The sequence below is a fragment of the Nomascus leucogenys genome, chromosome 8 (assembly GCF_006542625.1).
Source record: "Nomascus leucogenys isolate Asia chromosome 8, Asia_NLE_v1, whole genome shotgun sequence".
NCBI lineage: Eukaryota > Metazoa > Chordata > Mammalia > Primates > Hylobatidae > Nomascus > Nomascus leucogenys.
This window is the reverse complement of record NC_044388.1, coordinates 785,341-808,421: the sequence shown is the minus strand read 5'-3', so window position 1 is coordinate 808,421 and position 23,081 is coordinate 785,341. Positions and strand designations below refer to the sequence as shown.

Sequence of the window (23,081 nt, the reverse complement as noted above, 5' to 3'; positions counted from 1 at the left end):
TACAAAGTGCTTTGAAAGCTCTAAAACACAGTAAAAGCTGTAAATTACTATGACCACTGAGAGAAAGTCTACTCAGCCTTATCCAAACTATAAATTATACCAGTGAAAAGCAAACTATGTCATTGAACCGTTTCATTCTCTCAGTCACAGAATTTGAAAAGATCTTGGCAATTATCTGGTCCAACTTCCCATACAATACCACGAGGCTTCTCTATAACATCCAAGATAAGAAGTAGTTTGACTTCACAAAGAACAGACAACTCACTATCTTTGAGTCTATTTCATTTCATTTTTGGAAAGCTTTAACTATTAGGAACTTAAGTCAGCCTCCTTCTAACTTCTTCCTCTGAATCAGCACAGTGCTTGACAGAGTAGGTGTTTAATAAATACTAGAGCTGGGTGCAGTGCCTCACGCCTGCAATCCCAGCACTTTGGGAGGCCGTGGGCGGATCACTTGATGTCAGGAGTTTGAGACCAGCCTGGACAACACAGAGAAACCCTGTCTCCACTAAAAATACAAAAATTAGCTGGGCGTGGTGACGCATGCCTGTAATCCCAGCTACTCAGGAGGCTGAGGCGAGAGAATCCCTAGAACCCGGGAGGCAGGGGTTGCAGTGAGCCAAGACCGCGCCATTGCACTCCACCCTGGGCAACAGAGCATGACTCCATCTCAACAAAAACAAAAACAAAAACAAAAAAAAACAAAAAAACTAGCTGAATGAATAGATGAATTCTAATTCTGCTTTCTGGAACAGTTTAGAATAGGTTGAATTCCTGTTTTACCTAACAGATTTTCAAATATTTGAAGACAACTATTTGATTGCTCCATGTTTCCTCTTCTATACAATAAACATCTTTAGTGCCATCAGCTGTTTCTCACAGCTAAAAGGGATGCCTCTTACTTGGATCTAATTTGAAATCACCCCAAATATAGCTCACTGAAATCTAAGTTTATTTTATTTATTTACTTATTTTGAGACACCAGACCAGCCTCTGTCACCCAGGCTGGAGCACAGTGGCATGATCTCGGCTCACTGCAACCTCTCCCTCCCCGGCTGAAGTGATCCTTCACCTCAGCCTCCTAGGGTGGCTGGGACTACAGACACACACCACCACATGACTATATTTTTTTGTATTTTTTGTAGAGAGAGGGTTTTGCCACGAATCCAGAATCCAGAATGTCAGACCAGGCTGGTCTCGAACTCCTGGGCTCAAGTGATTCTCCTGCCTCGGCCTCCCAAAGTACTGGGATTACAGGTGTGAGCCACTGCATCCAGCCTTGAAATCTAAGTGTAAACATAAACTTCACACTACTTCCAACCTTCTATCCTAACCTCTTGTCTAACCCTCAACCTTACTCTTTCTCCTAACTTACCCAAACTTCATTCTTAATCGTGACCTCTAATTCTACTTATAATGCTTAATCCAATATGTTCTCTAACCTGGATGGGTCATCCACAACCCAGCCTTGATTCTGTACATCGAGTACCTTAATTTCGCTGAACTGGGCAACGTAGTTTTCCATGGTCCTCACAGCCTGGTCAGCCAGTTTCTCCTCATAGTCTTCCCAAAGGAGATCATTATTCTGTGGGATAGAGTCAGAGGCTGGTGAAGGCTCCACTTCCCAACAACAACTGCCTACCAGGGAAATACCCAAATTCTCCCTGCAAAAACCTTTTTTGTAGCATTGTATTTAGAATACCATGTTGGATTCTGGGGACTAGTCAGAGGAAGAAAAGAGACAGCCCCTACCCCAAGGAACTGCTCTATGGGAGTCTGAACATACATTCAGAGATTAAGGACAGGGCACAAGGTCAAAGCCTTGGACTCCAGAGCTTAGATGGGAAAGTTTAAGAGTGTATAACTGTATGAAGTTTGTTTTAAAAAACAACCAATGTTCAAGAGGTAAAACTTCCCATAATGTTTTAAAGAGGAGAAGAGGGTCAAAATTAGAGGGATCCACAGATTAGGGAAAACTTGTTTTTACCTTAACAGTTGTAGCTTCTTCCTACCACCCAGTGACTGAGGCTACACAAATGCACAGTGTGAACTGGCTCCTTTGTTTTCCTATTTTCTTGGATAGCGAAGCTAAGCTGAGGTTGAGATGCAAACAGGAGTAAGTGCCAACAAGTTGTAGAACCCAAGCCACTCTTACCCCTACGATGGCCTTCAGCTCCTCATGACCGTCCCACTCGCTGCTGTAGATCTCCTGCAGGGTTTCTGACACTCTTTTTGAACTTTCATGCATCACTGAAAGGAGAGAATTCAGTCCCACCATCATGTTTCCCCAACAGTAGTTGGTGTAATCACATGGGTGACAAATCAGTGGTTCCAATTCAGAAGGACAAACTCAGAAGGTTTAGGTTATATAAGTGAGGAAAGCTGGATGGGGCTGAAAGAAAAAGTCACTCTTCCTCAGCCCACAAAGTTCCAGGAGTCAAGAGTAGACAAATGATAAAATGACAAGAACCTGGGGGTATGGCAGTTGTTTTCCACCCCCAAATCTCCTAGTAGCTGTATAAATGCCCTCTGGATTCTCCCATGCTGCAATGCCCACCTTTGACTGCACTAAGGAAGTTCTTCAGGTCCTTGTACAGCTTGTGGCCTTCTGCCTGAAAGACAAAAGTACATCTGGTAACTAAAGAGATTAATATTTCAAAAGATGCTCCAGATGTCTAAGTCAAAAGTAGGTTAAGAGCAGAAATCACACCTAGAATTTCTCCAAATATTCACAATTGTTATAAGTTAGCCTTTACTTTCTTTACCAACATGTTGTAGGTGGTCTCTTTTGTGTTAGTTTTTAAGATGGGGGCTTGCTAAGGCTCCCATTACACTGGCATTCTTCCTTCCAGTGAACAAGAGCCTATACTCAAGTTCCACTGTTGAAATGTAAGTGTTTTCCATGTAACACTATCTATGCGATTCTCTGGCGTGTACCCTCCTCTCTGGGTAAAGTGCTACCATTTTTTGCAGACACCAGGCCTTCTTCTTTCTCTGAACCCTCACACAGACATTCCTTTCCTCCCCAATATCCTTCTCTGACTTGCCTCACTTTACCCTTCCCTTCCATCAGTCACCTTTTATGCTACTCCAAAGAGCCTCACCATTGCTTCTCCTGTGCCACCCCGAATGTCTTCATCTATAGCTCTATCTATCCCTGCTTCCATCTTTGCTCCTGTGTCCGAAATCTTTTTTTAGGCTAGGAACCCCGAGTTCAGACAAGGGTTCCTCCTCCCTCTAAAAAAGGAGAGGAAGGTATTATTTAGACTTCAAAGTTTAAATCTCAATCTGATAGATGAACTGCTTTTGTTATAACTCTGACAAATGTTCATTTAGCCTCTGCTTCTCATCAAATACTTCCAGAAACTGGAAACTAACATCTTGCCTGAGACAGTATCACTTGATTTTAAACTAGCTCTGTTAAAACTTCTTCTGGCTGGGCGTGGTAGTTCACGCTTATAATCCCAGCACTTTGGGAGGCCAAGGCTGGCGGATCACTTGAGGTCAGGAGTTCGAGACCAGCCTGGTCAAAATGGTGAAACCCTGTCTTTAGTAAAAATACAAATTTTAGCCGGGTGTGGTGGCGCACACCTGTAGTCCCAGCTACGCAGGAGGCTGAGGTAGGAGGATCGCTTGAACCTGGGAGGCGAAGACTGAAGTGAGCTGAGCTCGGATCATACCACTGTACTCCAGCCTCGGTGACAGAGCAAGACTCCATCTCAAAATAAACAAACTTTTCCTGTTAGTCTTGGGTTGGCCTTCTGTACTCATAGAGTAGATCTAATTTCTCTTCCACACATGCTTGAAGACAACTTGCATGTGCCCTTGACCAAGCCTTTCTCACAGGTTTCCTCAATTGTTCCTTATGGTGTTTAGACCCTCTTCCCATTTTGGTCTCCTTCCTACGTGTAAACTCATTTTGAAGAGTTGGTTGGGAATTTAAGGCCAGACATCTGACATTCTGGCACCTGTCTTCAGGACTGTGGACTGTAGGGATGGACTGAGAGGTGCAGCCCACTTCAAGGGTACTCTAGGGAGCCAGCCTACAGATCAGAACAGACCAGTTCAGGGGATGTTGTACTTGAAAGCCAAGCTGCATTATTCAGTACACCATAAAATACTTGTTGTGAATTTGTTCATTTGTTATTTGCTGTATTCATTACTTGATAGACTATTGATGATACCAAAAGTGTAAAAAATTGGCCGGGTGCAGTGGCTCACGCCTGTAATCCCAGCACTTTGGGAGGCCGAGGCAGGCAGATCACAAGGTCAGGAGATCGAGGCCATCCTGGCTAACACGGTGAAACTCCATCTCTACTAAAAATACAAAAAAATTAGCGTGGTGGTGGGCGCCTGTAGTCCCAGCTACTCGGGAGGCTGAGGCAGGAGAATGGGCATGAACCCGGGAGGCAGAGCTTGCAGTGAGCCGAGATCACGCCACTGCACTCCAGCCTGGGCGACAGAGCCAGACTCCGTCTCAAAACAAAACAAAAAACAAAAGTATAAAAAATTATGGGGCCAGGCACGGTGGCTCACGCCTGTAATCCCAGCACTTTGGGAGGCCAAGGCAGGTGGATCACCTGAGGTCAGGAGTTTGAGACCAGCCTGACCAACATGGTGAAACCCCATCTCTACTAAATACAAAAAATTAGCAGGGTGTGGCGGCGGGCGCCTGTAATCCCAGCTGCTTGGCAGGCTTAGGCAGGAGAATCGCTTGAACCCAGGAGGCAGAGGTGGCAGTGAGCCGAGAGCAAAACTCCATCTCAAAAAAAAAATAAATAAATAAAAATAAAAATAAAAATAAAAAATATGGGAGAGGCCGGGCGCAGTGGCTCACGCCTGTAATCCTAGCAGTTTGGGATGCTGAGGCGGGCGGATCACGAGGTCAGGAGTTCTAGACCAGCCTGACCAACATGGTGAAACCTGTCCCTACTAAAAATACAAAAATTAGTCAGGCGTGGCGGCATGCACCTATAATCTCAGCTACTCAGGAGGCTGAGGCAGGAGAATCACTTGAACCCGGAAGGTGGAGGCTGCAGTGAGCTGCAATTGCGCCATTGCATTGCAGTCTGGGTGACACAGCAGACTCTGTCTAAAAAACAAAACCAATCAAGGAAGTGTCAGATGCTACAGAAACGTTAGAATGCTGGAAGAATTGGTAAAATTCACTGGATTTGGTAATGGGTCACTGGTGACCTTGAGAAAGCACTTTCAATAGCATATTGGAGACAGATTCAGTCAGTTAACAAAATTCAGAAACACTCAGCATCTACCAGAAAGGATATCTCACTTCCTCCTTGCTTTTTCATTTATAGAAAAAAGCTTAGATAGCCTAACATGTTAAATGTATACAACATCTTTTAAATGTGGATAAGGGAGGTAGGTAGAAGTTTGAGAATTTTGAAAAGGTGATAATCAAGATTTTAAAGAGCCTTGAAAAAGTTTTGGGATTATAAAAATGAACAAGGCTTGGCTGGGCGCAGTGATGCACGCCTGTAATCCTAGCACTTTGGGAGGCCGAGGAGGGCAGATCATGAGGTCAAGAGATCGAGACCAGACTGGCCAACATGGTGAAACCCTGTCTCTACTAAAAATACAAAAATTAGCTGGGTGTGGTGGCACACGCCTGTAATACCAGCTACTTGGGAAGCTGAGGCAGGAGAATGGCTTGAACCTGGGAGGTGGAGGGTTACAGTGAGCCGAGATCGCGCCACTGTACTCTAGCCTGGGCGACAGAGTGAGACTTCAACTCAAAAAAAAAAAAAAAAAAAATTAACAAGACTTTAAAATTCTTTCTTGAAGGAAAAAAAGGACTCAGTTTTTTACTTCACCATGAAAATTTTATTTCAAAAATAAATATAATAAAGTAATAAAAACTGTTAAATTACCTTGCACAGGCTGGGTGCGGTGGCCCACCCACTATAATCCCACCACTTTGGGAGGCTAAGGCGGGTAGATCACCTGAGGTCAGGAGTTCAAGACCAGCCTGGCCAACATGGTGAAATCCCCTCTCTACTAAAAATGCAAAAATTAGCTGGGCATGGTAGTATACGCCTGTAATCCCAGCTACTTAGGAGGCCGAGGCAGGAGAATCGCTTGAACCTGGGGGCACAGAGGTTGCAGTGAGCTGGGATTACACCACTGCACTCCAGCCTGGGTGACAAGAGCGAAACTCTGTCTCAAAAAAAAAAAAAATTACCTTGCACAATTTGTACAAATAAAATTCCTAATTTTTTCCCATTAGTTATCATATGACCTGAAAAATCAGATCAGTAATCAAGGCTACCATGCATAAATGCACAGTGTTGAATACTAGGGGGTACTCTATCACAGCCCAGAAAATGAATGCCTTCTGCTTTCCACTGCAGCTCACAAAAGCCCAGCTCCATTTCTGTGTTTTAGAATGAAGCCTTTTAGTTACAAAGTTCTCCTTTATTCTCTTGCTCTTTCTTTTGAGAAGATGAAGTATGAGTGTGAGAGTGAGTGTGTGTGTGTGTTGGGGGCATAGTGGTGTGGAGTGGGGGAGGAGAGAGAGGACAGGTCAGCGACAGGTATCATTTTCTTTCTCTGACCTATCTGTCCTCCCCTGGAATATATCCAGGCTGAATAATCCCAACATCTTTCTCCTTTCCTGACAGATGTGACTCTCACAGTCTTGGGTTCTCGCTTGTCTGGGAGTCAAGAAACTTGGCTTTACCACCAACTAGCAAGTTACTCCACTTCTCTGCCTTCCATTTCTTCATCTGTAAATGCAGGGTAAGGCCAGTTCTAGCTATAAATCTTATGATTTTATCACTTCTGCTCTCTGAATCCTTGCCAAATTCTTGGCATTGCCATAAAGAGTCTGAGTCAGTCCTTCCCACCCATTATACAAATAGTCCCAACCCTCAGTTAATGAACCACTCACACCAGAAGCTTGTCCTGAGCAGTCAGGTGGACAGAGCTAGGTCTTAAGAGACTGGGGTACTGAGGATGGAGAAAGTTCTTGTCCTGGGGTTCCCTAATTTCTGGAGAAAAATTGGCTCAGACACTCAGCAAAACAAGTGTAAATAGCATGCCCAAGTGTTGAAGTGATTAAGTGTTGAAAGTGCTTTGTTTAAAGTAGATCCAGGAGGGAAATATGAAGCTAGATTATTAGATTTGATTTTAAAGGTAAAGAATTGGAAGCAGCTGTCACTACCAAAACTAACAGGTTAAAGTGTTGCTTGAGGAAAATAATCCTTCCTATATAATACACTCTGAAGAGAAGGAAAAGAGGGAAGCAAGTAGAGCCTCAAAGAAAAATTACCTATAGAAGAAATGTGATCAGGGCTGGGTGCAGTGGCTCACGCCTGTAATCCCAGCACTTTGGGAGGCCAAGGTGGGTGGATCACTTGAGGTCAGGAGTTCGAGACCAGCCTGGCCGACATGGTGAAACCCTGTCTCTACTAAAAATACAAAACAACAACAAAAACAAAAAAGAAAAGAAATGTGATCAGGAATGTGGGCAAGTGGCAAGACTTTGAAATTAAGCTAGGAAGTTTGGTATTGATAGGATAAGCTATTAATAAAAAGTTTACCTGCAAGCTGACTGTGGATGAGGGATAGGGCACATGACCAACCAGTTCAACTTCTGGAACACTTCACTCACACCTGTAATCCCAGCACTCAAGGTATCAGAGGCAGAAGGATTGCTTGAGCCTAGGAGTTTGAGACCAGCCCGGGCAACATAGTGAGACCTCGTCTTCACAAAAAGAAAAAAAAATCCTTGACCTTGTCCTTTTTCCTACTGTGTGTCTTTGCCACCCCAGGTCCCCAGGTCAGACGTGACTGTATTGTCACTGTCTTCCTCCATAAACTAAGAGCCTTGAGGGCAGGCAGGTTGTCTCATTCACGTTGAAGTCCCAGCACCAAACACAGTTCCTGGCACACAGCAGGTGCTCATAAAATGTTTGTTAAATGAATTTACCAAAAAGAGAATTCAAAAGCATGTTCAATCAGCACTTATTATAGGTTTATCATTCTCTCAGTCAAGAAGTTTTTCCTTATTTTTTTTTTTTATAGAGACAAGGTCTCACTATGTTGCCCAGGCTGGTCTTGAACCCCTGGCCCTTCCGCTTCAGCCTCCCAAAGTGTTGGGATGACAGGCATGAGCCACTGCACCCAGTAGAAGCTTTTCCTTATTCCCAACCTAACTCCATTTCATTTCTCAAACATATTTTCTCCCCTTAAGTGATGTTTAAATGGTGGGCTTCCACAGGGAATTCTGAGGGGTTTGTCCCATCAGATCTTGTTCTTCCCGATGGCACTTCTTCATCTCTTACCTTTTCTACCTACACATCTGCTCTTAGAGAGAGGACAAAGGGACAGAATGGGCCAAGAATCAGAAACCTGGCCGGGCGCGGTGGCTCACGCTTGTAATCCCAGCACTTTGGGAGGCCGAGGCGGGCGGATCACGAGTCAGGAGATCGAAACCACGGTGAAACCCGTCTCTACTAAAAATACAAAAAATTAGCCGGGCGTGGTGGTGGGCCTGTAGTCCAGCTACTCGGAGAGGCTGAGACAGGAGAATGGCGTGAACCCGGGAGGCAGAGCTTGCAGTGAGCCGAGATTGCACCACTGCACTCCAGCCTGGGGGACAGAGCGAGACTCCGTCTCAAAAAAAAAAAAAAAAAAAAGAATCAGAAACCTTCCACAGTGCGTGTTAACTTACTGATTTTTCTTCTTTTCATCCTGGACTTGGAAATAGAACAGTAAGAAGAGTTGAGAAGAGGCCCAGAGAGGCCTCCTAGTGAGGCACAGTGAAAAAAGCTGAGTTTAAGTCTAAATCCTGGCCCTGCAACTTATATGCTGTTACTTTACTATTAACATCACACAAAAAAGGAGACAATCGCCGGGCGCGGTGGCTCACGCTTGTAATCCCAGCACTTTGGGAGGCCGAGGCGGGCGGATCACGAGGTCAGGAGATCGAGACCACGGTGAAACCCCGTCTCTACTAAAAATACAAAAAAAAAATTAGCCGGGCGTGGTGGCGGGCGCCTGTAGTCCCAGCTACTCGGAGAGGCTGAGGCAGGAGAATGGCGTGAACCCGGGAGGCGGAGCTTGCAGTGAGCCGAGATTGCGCCACTGCACTCCAGCCCGGGCGACAGAGCGAGACTCTGTCTCAAAAAAAAGAAAGGAGACAACCAGACTTTATGTGCCTCCTGATGGAAGAATACAATAACACCTACTAAGTATTCTTGCCATTAAAACAAAAACCTGAATCTCATCAAGCCTCTAAGTCTATTCATTTATAGAAAATGTGGAAGACATAGGAACATATTAGACAATATCATGGGAGTTCAATCAGCAAAATACACACTATAGGAAACTGCAGGACAAACAACCTAGTATCATTAACAAATAAGCTACAAGAAGGGAGGGATTAGAATACAGATTAAGAGATATGACCTTAAGTCTAAGAAACTTAAAACATGTCAGTGAGTTGCTGATTTAAACAAACCATAAAAAGCATGAAGACACAATCGGGAATTTGGACACTGACAGGATATTTTGTGATATTAAGAAATGATTCTAGTTTTTTTAAAAGATAGCACTAAAACTTACATTTTAGTGGAATATTTAATCTGAAATATCTGAAAAGATTTGTATGACATTGGTAAGTGAAAAAGGCAAGTTGCAAAATCATATGCATGGAATAATCTCACTTTAGTAAATCTCTACTTATTGTGGATATACTTAGATATCATACACATACATAGCAAAGTAATTGTAAAGATATAAAATAACATTGTTGTAGTTTAGGAAGATGTAAAATCATAATCGTTTTGTTTATATTGTTTTCTTTTCCTTTTTCTTGAGATAGGGTCTCACTTTGTCACCCCGGCTGGAGTGCAGTGGCACAAACAAAGCTCACTGTAGCCTCGACCTCTGAGACTCAGGCAGTCCTCTTGCCTCAACCTCTCAGGTAGCTGAGAATACAGGAGCACACCCCCATGACCAGCTAATTTTTGTATTTTTTGTAGAGATGGGGTTTTGCCATGTTGCCCAAGCTGGTCGCAAGCTTCTGAGCTCAGCACTTTGGCCTCCCAAAGTGCTGGGATTATAGGTGTGAGCCACCATGTTGGGTCTATTATTAATTTTTAAATTCATTTCTTTCTTTTTTCTTTATGTAGGGGCTTTTTTTTTTTTTTTTTTTTGAGATAGGGTCTTGCTCTGTTGCTTAGGCTGGAGTGCAGTGGCACAATCACAGCTCACTGCTCAGTAGCTGGGACCACAGACGTGCGCCACCATGCCCAGCTAATTTTTCTTATTTTTTTGTAGAGTTAAGGTCTCCTGTGTTGCTGGGTTTGTCTCAAACTCCTAGTCTTAGCAATCCTCCCACCTCGGCCTCCCACTGGGAGGTGTGAGCCACTGCACGCAACCATGTACTTTCTGATTTGTTGTAATGAGTACATATTTTATTTATACTTATTTATTTATTCATTTTTGAGACCAGGTCTTGCTCTGCTGCCTAGGCTGGCATGCAGTGGTATGATCATAGCTCACTGCAGCCTGGAATTCCTGGGGTCAAGCGATCCTCCTACCTCAGCCTCCCAGGTAGCTGAGACTACAAGCATGTGCTAACACACCTGGCTAATTTTTGTATTTTTTTGTAGAGACAGGATCTTGCTATGTTGCCCAGGCTGGTCTTGAATTCCTAGGCTCAATTGATCCTCCTGCTTTGGCCTCCCAAAGTGCTGGTATTACAGGCATAAGCTACCATGCCTGGCCAAGTAAATGTTGTATAGAAAAATATTTTGAGGTGTGATAATGGTATTGTGGTTACATTTTAAAAGAGTTCTATTTTTAGAGATTGATAGTGAATTTTTCTTTTTTTCTTTTTGAGACAGAGTATCACTCTGTCACCCAGGCTGGAGTGCAGTGGTGCGATCTCGATCTTGGCTCACTGCAACTTCCGCCTCCCGGGTTCAAGCAATTCTCCTGCTTCAGCCTCCCGAGTAGCTGGGATTACAGGCATGTGCTACCACGCCCAGCTAATTTTTGTATTTTTAGTAGAGATGGGGTTTTACCATGTTGGCCAGGCTGGTCTCGAACTCCTGACCTCAGGTGATCTGCCCGCCTCAGCCTCCCAAAGTGCTGGGATTACAGGCGTGAGCCACTGCGCCTGGCCTGATAATGAGATTTTTATAGATGTGTAAATGTTGTTGGAATCAAAATGGAGTCACTGGTGTTAAAAAAAAAAAATCTCTGATAATAGAGCCAGGGAAGGCTATGAAGAGAGCATTCTCATGCTTATTTGCCTGATAAGAATTATCACAAAAGATCCTATGAAAACCACAACCTTGCACAAAGGCCATCACAACCGTATACAAAAAATATTTCTGCAAGGACTTCTGCCCAGCAACTGCCTGTTCAACCTTGGACTGGTGTCACCCTTATTATTGATCTTTGTAGCCAACGATAATTATTTTCAAAGAATCATGTAATCCTTCTCATTTTTTCCTTTGAAAACATTTGTCTTCCTTTACCTCCCTGAATACCTCATAGTTTACTATGGTACACATATTCCCATTGCAATGCTCTATTCCCACATAAATACCTTTTTCTCTTAGACAGCCTCCCTCTGTTCGTTACTTAGGTTGACGAATGAAATGATATATCTAGAATTTGTTTCATAATAATCAAAGATAGGATAAAGTGAGTGGTGACACAGTGAAACATGATTGCCCATGAGTGGATAAATTATGGAAGCTGAGTGATGAGTACATGTGAATTCATTTTACAAGTTTATCTGCCTTTGTACATATTTGAAATATTCCATTAAAAAAAAAAGTTTAGGCCGGGCGCGGTGGCTCATTCCTGTAATCCCAGCACTTTGGGAGGCCGAGGCGGGCGGATCACGAGGTCAGGAGATCGAGATCACGGTGAAACCCCGTCTCTACTAAAAATACAAAAAATTAGCCGGGCGTGGTGGCGGGCGCCTGTAGTCCCAGCTACTCGGAGAGGCTGAGGCAGGGGAATGGCGTGAACCCGGGAGGCGGAGCTTGCAGTGAGCCGAGATTGCGCCACTGCACTCCAGCCTGGGCGACAGAGCAAGACTCCGTCTCAAAAAAAAAAATAAAAAAAATAAAAAAATAAAAATAAAAATAAATAAATAAATAAATAAATAAATAAAGTTTATCAGATCTAAGATGGTAAACCAGTAACAACAACAAAAAGTTCAAAAGTAAGATTCCCAGGCCCTACTCCCAGAGACCTTGCATTTAAAAATATTTCCCAAATGATTCCGATATACACTCAGCTACTGAATTAGATGATAGCTAATAACCCATTAATATAATTTTAAAAATTATTTTCTATATAACTCAACTAACTGGTATTTATATAGTAAAGAATTTGTGGGCCAGGTGCAGTGGCTCATGCCCGTAATACCAGCACTTTGGGAGGCCAAGGCGGGTGGATCATCTGTGGTCAGGAGTTTGAGACCAGCCTGGCCAACATGGTGAAACCCTGTCTCTACTAAAAATAAAAATAAAAAATTGTCATAGCATGGTGGCATATGCCTGTAATCTCAGCTACTCGGGAGGCTGAGGCAGGAGAATCGCCTGAACCTGGAAGGTGGAGGTTTCAGTGAGCCTAAATAAATAAATAAATAAATAAAGAACATTTCTCTGTTCCCCAAAATGACAGTCAGCAGCAAGAAAAAAGTAAGTTCTTTATTTTTATTTTTAGTTTTTTTTTTTTTTTTTTTGAGATGGAGTTTCACTCTTATCACCCAAGCTAGAGTGCAATGGCAAGATCTCTGTTCACTGCAACCTCTGCCTCCCAGGTTCAAGTGATTCTCCTGCCTCAGCCTGCCGAGTAGCTGGGATTACAGGTGCACGCCACTCTGCCTAGCTAATTTTTTTGTATTTTTAGTAGAGATGGGGTTTCACCATGTTGGCCAGGATGGTCTTGAACTCCTGACCTCAGGTGATCCGCCTGCCTTGCCCTCCCAAAGTGTTGGGATTATAGGGGTGATCCACTGTGCCCGGCCAGTAAATTCCTTTAGTTCACCGAGGAAGGATAAGCAGCAGGTCACCCTGTAGCCCTTAACCCTAGGGGGAGGGTGGCTTGGTGGAGATGTTTGCCAGTTTGTAGAACTTATTGTTCTTCTGCCACTCAGCCCTCATGTCTCTTTTCTTCTTCCAAGCTTCCCTCCTCTACCCTCCAGATTACCTGTTGTTGGTAGAAGTTGTTAGCACTTTGTTCAAATCGTTCATCTTTGGTTTCTACAGCTTTCCCCAATTTCTGCAGCACCTAGGGATATAAGTCAGAAAGGCCCGTAAGGTTATAGTCAAGTCTCTCTTACACATGACCTCATATGACCCTGGCTTCAGTTAAGAATCTCACTTACAACTCAAGGGCTGTACTTATTTATGTATTTATTTATTTATTTTTGAGATGGAGTCTCACTCTGTTGCCCAGGCTGGAGTGCAGTGGCACGATCTCGGCTCACTGCAACCTCCGCCTCCCGGGTTCAAGCAATTCTCCTGCCTCAGCCTCCTGAGTAGCTGGGATTACAGGCGTGTACCACCACACCCAGCTGATTTTTGTATTTTTAGTAGAGACGGGGTTTCACCATGTTGGCCAGGTTGATCTCGAACTCCTGACCACAAATGATCTACCCGCCTTGGCCTCCCAAAGTGCTGGGATTACAGGAGTGAGCCACCGCCCCTGGCCTTGAAGGGCTGTACTCTTACTGGACCAAAAGAATTACGAATGTAACAAACTGCTGAAAAAAAATCCTGTTTTGTAGTTCTTTTCAAATTAGAGGTAGCTCTAAGGGATATGTAGTAGTGAGCTAGAGGATATATATTAATATAAAGCTCAAAAGAAATAAGGTATATCTGGCCAGGTGAGGTGGCTCACGCCGGTAATCCCAGCACTTTGGGAGGCCAAGGCAGGCAGATCACCTTAAGTCGGGAATTCGAGGCCAGGCTGACTAACATGGAGAAACCCCGTCTCTACTAAAAATACAAAATTAGCTGGGCATGGTTGTGCATGCCTGTAATCCCAGCTACTGGGGAGGCTAGGCAGGAGAATCGCTTGAACCCAGGAGGCAGAGGTTGCAGTGAGGCAAGATTGCGCCATTGTACTCCAGCTTGGACAACAAGACCGAAACTCTGTCTCAAAAAAAAAAAAAGAAAGAAATAAGGTATATCTTTCTGAATGTCATTGTTATTATTGTTATTATTTTATTTGAGACAGCATCTTGCTCTGTTGCCCTGGCTGTAGTACAGTGGTGCAATCACAACTTCCTACAGCCTCAACCTCTCTGGGCTCAATCCTCCCACCTCAGCCTCCCCAGTAGCTGGGACCACATGCTCACACCACCACACCTCACTAATTTTTAAAAATTTTCTGTAGAGACAGGGTCTCACTATGTTGCTCAGGCTGGCTGAACTCCTGGGCTCAAGTGATCCTGCTGCCTCAGCCTCCCAGAGTGCTGCAATTATAGGCATGAGCCATCAGGCTGGCTGGCATTGTTACTAATTTTTTTTTTTTTTTTTTTTTTTGTTGAGATGGAGTCTCGCTCTGTCACCCAGGCTGGAGTGCAGTGGCACAGTCTCAGCTCACTGCAAGCTCCGCCTCCCAGGTTCACGCCATTCTGCTGCCTCAGTCTCCTGATTAGCTTGGGAATACAGGTGCCCGCCACCATGCCCGGTTAAGTTTCTTTGTATTTTTAGTAGAAACAGGTTTTCACCTTGTTAGCCAAGATGGTCTCGATCTCCTGACCTCCTGATCCGCCCGCCTTGGCCTCCCAAAGTGTTGGGATTACAGGCGTGAGCCACCGCACCCGGCCTGTTATTAATGTTTAAAGTGGGTTTTTGAGAAGGAAGGAGGAAAGCATTATATTACAACAAGTATTGATGAGAAAAATGTAAACTGTGCATGGCTTTTAAGTAAAATGTGAGCCTTGAAGACATTTTTTACTTGAGAGACTGTTTTCAGCTATAGCCATAGGTTCCTCTAGATAGATGAGGTTAGAGAGGTTGGGCAGGGACACTTCTCTCATGGGGGCTTTTGTGGAAAACTTTGAGAGGCCCCAATATAATGCATTTGAAACTCAGCTAGACCTGAATGCTATCCCTATCTATCGCTTCTCAACTAGAAAACCTGAAGCCAAACTGTCATACTGATGTCAGTGCTAACGCAAAAGACATGTGGATGAATAAGACCCAGTCTCTGTTCTCACAGGACACTCCCTTATAAACAGGCAATTACATGTAGTAAGAAAGCCCTGAGTCTTCTGCCTATAACCCCCATCTTGGAAGGAGATACCATCATCCTGCCAAATCCAAGTTAGAATCTCAGGAGTTGCCTTCAACTACTTCTTCATCCCCTTCATTGAATCCCTCGCCATGTCCATCTCTAGAAACCATCTTATTCCCCTGGTCTCACTGCCACAGCCTTAGTCTAGGCCCTCACCATTTATTACCTGGCCTGCTGCAATAGGTCTGCTATGCTGCTGCTCCTTAAAATCTTCTAATGGTTCCCCATTCATCTGTTCAACAAATTTTTATTAAATGCCCAATATGGGCTAGGTGCGGTGGCTCACGCACCCAGCCTTGGGAGGCCGAGGCAGGCGGATCACTTGAGGTCAGGAGTTCGAGACCAACCTGGCTAACAGGGTAAAACCCTGTCTCTACTAAAAATACAAAAAAAAAAATTAGCCTTGGAGTGGTGGCAGACGCATGTAATCCCAGCTACTCGGGAGGCTGAGGCAGGAGAATCACTTGAGCCTGGGAGGCAGAGGTTGCAGTGAGCCAAGATTGTGCCACTGCACTCTAGCCTGGGTGACAAAGGGAGACTGTCTCAAAAAAAGGAAAAAAAAAGTCCAATATGTATCTTTTAAGTAATAGTTCAAATTCTAGCATGCATGCAGGTCCCAAGGATCTGACCCTACATTAAGCTTCACCTCTCATATTCCTCTTCTCTGCAGGTCTCCTTTCCTGACACTTTTTTAGTTTCCCGAATAACCCACACTGTTGCTTGTCATAGATGCTGGTCCCTCTTTCTAGAATGCCTTTCCTCACCTTGTCTGCCAGGCAAGTATCTTACAAAACCCAGTTCAACTCTGTATCTTTTGTGATACTTAACCACATCAACTTCATCTCATTGATCGATTATTCACTCCCTCCCGAGTGCTTGCAACTTCTGTATCTTGTATATAGTTCAATTGTTGTTTTATTACTACTATTATTATTATTATTATTTTGAGACAGAGTTTCGCTCTTGTTGCCCAGGCTGGAGTACAATGGTGCGATCTCTGCTCACCACAACCTCTGCCTCCTAGGTTCAAGCAATTCTTCTGCCCCAGCCTCCTGAGTAGCTGGGATTACAGGCATGTGCCACCACGCCTGGCTAATTTTGTATTTTTAGTAGAGATAGGGTTTATCCATGTTGGTAAGGCTGGTCTCGAACTCCCGACCTCAGGTGATCCGCCCGTCTCGGCCTCCCAAAGTGCTGGGATTACAGGTGTGAGCCACCGTGCCTGGCCTGTTTTATTATTTCTATTTGTTTATTCTCCTAAACTATACGCTCCTTAAGGTTTAGGTACTTGCTTTGTTCATTTGGATTTCTCAGTATCCAGGAACTAAATATTTAATAATTGTAACAGGAAGGAGAGTAAGACTGATATAGGAGAGGATATAGGACTGAATGAGTGGAGCCTTGGAGTAGGATTTTCTAGATTGAAGTAGAGTATATGGGCTGGGCGCAGCGTCTTACACCTGTAATCCCAACACTTTCGGAGGCCAAGGCGGGTGGATCACCTGAGGTCAGGAGTTTGAGACCAGCCTGACCAACATGGTGAAACCCCATCTCTACTAAATACAAAAAAATTTAGCTGGGTGTGGTGGTGCATGCCTGCAATCCCAGCTACTTGGGAGGCCAAGGCAGGAGAATCGGTTAAGAGGTTGCAGTGAGCCAAGATTGCGCCATTGCACTCCAGCCTGGGCAACAGAGTGAAACTTTGTCTCAAAAAACAAAACAAAAAATTAAATTAAATTAAATTAAAAAAGAAAAAAAGGCCGGGTGCGGTGGCTCACGCCTGTAATCCCAGCACTTTGGGAGGCCGAGGTGGGTGGATCACAAGGTCAGGAGATCGAGACCATCTTGGCTAACAAGGTGAAACCCTGTCTCTACTAAAAATACAAAAAATTAGCCGGGCATGGTGGCGGGTGTCTGTAATCCCAGCTACTCAGGAGGCTGAGGCAGGAGAACGGCATGAACCCGGGAGGCGAAGCTTGCAGTGACCCGAGATAGTGCCACTGCAGTCCGGCCTAGGCCAAAGAGCAAGACTCTGTCTCAAGAAAAAAAAAGAAAGAAAAAGAAATAGAGTATAAAGGGTGAGAGTAGAAAGAGGATTCCAGTTAGAGACAACAGCATCAGGAAAATCATAGGAGTACACAGCTTCACGAGCTGGTTCAGCATGGCTGTTATGGGGAGTGGTGGGGAATGAAGCTAGAAAGGGAGACTGGAGTTTCATTATGAAGGGCTTTGAATGCCATGCAAAAGTGCCCAGATATGGGGAGTGTGGCAGGTTCTGTGGAGAGACTCTGATTCATATCTCCATTCTTTTTTTTGTTTGTTTTTTTCTGAGACAAGTCTTGCTCTGTCACCCAGCCTGGAGTGCAGTGATGCCATCTCAGCTCACTGCAATCTCTGCCTCACCAGTTCAAGCGATTCTTCTGCCTCAGCCTCCCAAGTAGCTGGGATTACAGGCGCCCACCACCACGCCTGGCGAATTTTTGTATTTTTAGTAGAGACAGGGTTTCGCCATGTTGGCCAGGCTGGTCTTGAATTCCTGACCTCAGGTGATCTGCTCACCTCAGCCTCCCAAAGTGTTGGAATTACAGGCATCAGCCACCGGGCCGCCAGTATCTCCATTCTTAATCCCGGGGTTGTGTCTCATTCCTGGAGCTCTTGCTGTAGTGGATAAGATCAAGCACTCTGGAGTTAAGACAGATATGGGCTCCTATCTTGGCCTTCCTACTTACTGACTGTTAAGTCTTCCGGCAAGTCATTAAAACTTCTGAGCCTCAGTTTATAGAACTCCCTTTCCCCCATTAGATAATATTTATCTCCTGGAGTTGTCAGGAGGATTAAATGATATTTTGCACGTAAATTGCTTTCTCAGAGCTGCCCTACAAAGAGCACTCAATAGGTACTCACTGTCATTATGTTTAGTTTTGCTCCCTTGCCTGTAAATGCGTATATTTTTGGTTTGGCCATATCTGTTTGGTTTGGCCATATCTGTTTGTATCTGTCTCTAACTGCACCTCACTTGCCGCCCAGCCCTGGATGTGCAGTCTGCCATCCTCCCTGGCTCCACCCTTCCCCGCTAACAAAACACTGTTCTCTACCAGAAAGTTGCAAAACCATCTTGTTTAGTGGTAAGTGCAGCTCTTAACTTCCTTTCTGCTACCCCTCCCTTCCTTTGTCCCTAATTTGGTTCTTCTTAGGTGGAGAGGATAGAGAAAACAGAAAGAGAAAACTCAGTCTAGAGTCAGTGTAAGGGATGACTGGGGCAGACCAATCTCCCCAGTCCCCAAAAGGCTCAAGGCCAAAAGTCTTGGAGGGTGTGGGGTCGGGGGTTGGGGAGTACTGAGAGAAACTTCCTCACCTTCCAACTCTGAAAGTGAAAAGGTGTTACCACCCTGAAACATACCCCAGTGCTCTGGGGCCAAAGTAATTTGTTGCCATAAGCAACAGGTACATGTTAGGGCACTTATACTGTGTCATGGGTGTTCTTCCATTGAAAGACCCTTGAGGGAACAGGGTGTACAGATGCTAAACAGACGTTTGTTGAAACAATGACTAAATCACTACTTTTGGATCACTTCCTAATGAAAACCCATATAATGCTAATCCCTAAAATCCTACTTTGAGAATTCTGTCCCAATTTACCTGGCCTGGCAGCTAAATTAGAATATAGATATTTAAGGAGAAAGAGCAAGAGCAAGGCAAGAAAGTAAATGTGGCAAAATGTTAACACTTGGTGAATCTGCGTGAAAAATATTCCAGTGTTCATTGATTATTTATAACTTTTCTGTAGATCAGGGTTGGGGTGGAAATAGAGCTTTAAAAAAAATTACTACATATATCTTTGGTGGCTACAGTTCCTTACCATTGCCTCTCCCATAATCATTTATTATATTTTAGTTAATTCCCTCGATTGGGGTAACTTGCATAGGGCCTGGATATTTGATATTATAAAATTTTGCTAAAATTTTTTCTTAGGTGCAGTAAATTTTTGTGGTTATGTAGGAAATCTTTCTTTCTCTCTCTTTCCTTCCTTCCTTCCTTTTCTCTCTCTCTCTCTTTCTTTCTTTCGAGACAGAGTCTAGCTCTATTGCCCAGGCTGGAGTGCAGTGGCACAATCTCAGCTTACTGCAACCTCCACCTCCCAGGTTCAAGCGATTCTCCTGCCTCAGCCTCCAAGCAGCCAGGACTACAGGCGCACTCCACTAGGCTAATTTTTGTATTTTTTGATAGAGATGGGCTTTCAACACATTGGCCAGGTTGGTCTTGAACTCCTGACCTCGGGTGATCTACCCACCTCGCCCTCCCAAAGTGTTGGGATTACAGGCATGAGCCATGGCGCTTGGCCGGAAAGCTTTATTTTTAGGATATATGATAAAGTAAGCTTTCCTTAAAAGGTCCTAATATACTTTTTCCAGCCTTTTCTCTGACCACTCCCTGTGCTCCAGCTGAGCTGTAGTTCTCACTCCAGTCTCCATGCCTTGCTTATGCTGGCACTTCTCAGCTAGAATGCTCTCTGACCACTTGTCTGAAAAACTACTAATCGTCCATAATTCCTATTTCAAATTCAGCCTCCACTATGAAACCTCTCGATTCTCCCCAATCCTTTTGTCATCTGAATTCCCATAGACCTGCATCTTTCAGGTCAGTTATTTTATTCTTCTTCTTTTTTTTTTTTTTTAACTAGATTGTAAGCTTTTGGGAAAGCAAGAATGTCTCTTACCCCTAAATTCCCTGCTGGGTCCAGCTCAGTACCCTGAACAAAGGAGTTTTTCTGTAAATATTTGTGGAATTTAACCCTCTGGGATTTAAGCTGAGTAGATGTCAACAGAGAAGACCAACAAAGGAGTGGTAAACAACGCCCCTTCTCAGGGGGATCTGAGAGGTTTGCCACAGAGAAATCACAAACAGATGGTGAAAGCAGTACTATAGTTGGAAATGAGAAGATGTATCATACTAAAAAAAAATCACACACACAATAAAGCCAGCTTAAATTCAGTCCCATGTTGAGTTTGGGTGGGAAATGGAAAACAGACCAAGTATGTTTCATCCCTATTGTGTTTAATGGTCACCAGACCTCCACTCCCAGCTTTTCAGAGGATGCCTGAACAAAAAGTGTTTCGACTCCTGAGTTCTGTTCCTGAGAGAGGATCAGCAGGAAGTGGGGGAGGCACAGATGTGAGAGTGGCTTATCAGGAACGTTGTAAAGCAGCAGGCTGAGTGAGGTTAGGATTCAGAGGCAGGACACCTGGGTTTCGGTAATATTTCTGCTACCTACCAATCTCTTTTGAGTCTTGTTTCCTTATTTCTAAAACAGAGATGCTAATAACCTGCTTAAAGAGTTGAATAGATGAAGGGAGATGACATCGGTAGAATGTTGGCTCCATAAAGGGAGAGAGAATCACTTTGTCTTTTTTTCTTTTTTTTGAGACAGTTTTGCTCTTGTTGCCCAAGTTGGAGTGCAATGGCGCGATCTCGGCTCACGGCAACCTCCGCCTCCCAGGTTCAAGCGATTCTGCTGCCTCAGCCTCCTGAGTAGCTGGGATTACAGGCATGCGCCACCACGCCTGGCTAATTTTGTATTTTTAGTAGAGACGGGGTTTCTCCACATTGGTCAGGCTGGTCTCGAACTCCTGACCTCAGGAGATCCACCTGCCTGGGCCTCCCAAAGTGCTGGGATTACAGGCGTGAGCCACAGCGCGCCGCTGATAATCACTTTCTTTTTTTTTTTTTTTTTGAGACGGAGTCTTGCTCTGTGCCCCAGGCTGGAGTGCAGTGGTGCGATCTCGGCTCACTGCAAGCTCCGCCTCCCGGGTTCACGCCATTCTCCTGCCTCAGCCTCTCCGAGTAGCTGGGACTACAGGCGCCCGCCAACACACCCGGCTAATTTTTTGTATTTTTAGTAGAGACGGGGTTTCACTGTGGTCTCGATCTCCTGACCTCGTGATCCGCCCGCCTCGGCCTCCCAAAGTGCTGGGATGACAGGCGTGAGCCACCGCGCCCGGCCGATAATCACTTTCTTATATCCCTGTCTCTGGTCCATAACAGGCGCTTGATATTTGACACATTAGCTATTACTTATTACTCAGAAGATTACATCCAACTGCTTGCAGAAAAAGCAGAAAGTGTTGCAAGGAATTCTTTCATTTTAGTGCAAATTTCTCCCTCTTTATCTTGCTCTCAATAACTTCCCAAGACTCAAGGACTGGCTTCAGGCTGACTGAGCTGAGCTCCCTTCCGGCATCCCAGGCCATTCCCACCTTATTGAAGTTCGACCTCTGCCTACCCTTGTGTCTAGTCTAGGTTCAGAATATCTTGTTTTCTTCATCAACTGGGAATTCTTCATGGCAGATTTGAGTTTGCTCCTCTTTCTCTACTTCCTCAGGATTCAGGCCAGAAGAACCTGAGAGACTGGTTCTGTCTTTGGGAAGTATTTGACTCTGAGTCAAATGTGACACCTTTTCAATTTAGTGTTCTTACCATATTGAGTTTCATCAAGAACATCAACCCTCTCATTTTACAGGTGCAAGATCTGAAGCCCAGAGCAGGACATTATTTAGCCAAGGTTTGGAGTCTGCTTACAAAGGAGTGAAAGCCCAAAGCAAGGTTATAGTGTCGACGAGAGGCTAGATGAAGACAGAAGATGCAAGAGTGAAATACAATCAATTGTATGTCTTTTATTTTTGTTTATTTATTTTTATTTTTTGAGACAGAGTCTCCCTCTGCTTGAGTGTGGTGTAGTGTGATCACTGCTCACTGCAGTCTTGATCTCCTGGGCTCTAGCGGTCCTCCCACCTTGGCCTCCCAAAGTTCTGGGATTACAGGAGTGAGCCACTGTGCCTGGCTGGTATGTCTTTTTAAAATTACAATTATTCTTGACTGTTTTGTCTTTTAGGGTTTTTTTTTTTTTTTTTCAACCACAGTGCGGCCTTCTCCTCTCCAGTACCTCCTGCTCGCCCACACTGTTTCTAGCTGGACCTTCCCATAGGCCGTGCTCTCAGGTCTACCAGATTTGCAAGTCTTCAAAGAGGCTGAAACTAGGATCAAGGTGAAGTTAGGGTAAGTGAAGTAACGAAGTCTGGCTACACAAACTCTTTCCCTTTTCCTCCTCTCTTTCACATGACCTCAAATTATAGAAAAAAACCTGCCTTCCATTGTGGTCTCTTAAAGTCAGGAGCTACATCTACATTCCATCGGTTTTCTGCTGATAAATCAACTCGGGAGAGCTGGTTGCCTTTAAGCCTTCCCAGGGCTCAAACCAGTGCTCCACCTTTAGAAGATAATAGGGATATTTCAGTTGTTAAGCAGAGCTGTTCATCCAAATGCTTCTAAGTCCATCAGCTCTTAGAAAACCAACACTTCTCCGTTGTAGAAGGCAGGTCGGGCTTAATAAAGAGAGAGAGAAAAAAAGAAAACTGAAACTCTATCTCAGGTCCTTCTTGTCTCTCTTCCCCCGCTCTTTCTTCTGGCTGACATGTCTTCCCAAACTGCTTTGTCTACCAGAGGGTTGGTAGGTGGAGAGCAGAGGCTCAGGTTAGAAGCAAAGAAAATATTCTGGACAGGTAGAAACAAAAATGCCATCAAAATGTGTAGAGAATGTCCCCACGATCTAGATTGCCAAGCACATAAGAGATGGGCAGCCTACCTAAATGCCAGTGCTGGGGCAGGGCTACCTGGCACTAACCAAGGACACACTCTGAACACAGATGTGGTTCATCACCCTGGGAGGTGTACCCCCCAACGCCAAAGGGAGGGTACAAGAAGCAGATTTGGGTTCCTGCTTACGTCAG

General features: G+C 44.5%; 1 protein-coding gene across 2 annotated transcripts in view; it reads right to left on the bottom strand.

The window, feature by feature from the left end:
- The window catches only part of BIN2 (bridging integrator 2), a 43,224-nt gene that overhangs the window by 19,450 nt on the left and 693 nt on the right, over window positions 1-23,081 (bottom strand). For both annotated transcript variants that reach the window (XM_030816432.1, XM_030816433.1), the window contains exons 2-5: window positions 13,201-13,281; window positions 2,558-2,612; window positions 2,156-2,250; window positions 1,490-1,585 (exon numbers count right to left, since the gene is read on the bottom strand). In XM_030816432.1, coding sequence (XP_030672292.1) covers window positions 1,490-1,585; window positions 2,156-2,250; window positions 2,558-2,612; window positions 13,201-13,281 — 327 coding nt within the window. The remainder of the gene's footprint in view (window positions 1-1,489; window positions 1,586-2,155; window positions 2,251-2,557; window positions 2,613-13,200; window positions 13,282-23,081) is intronic.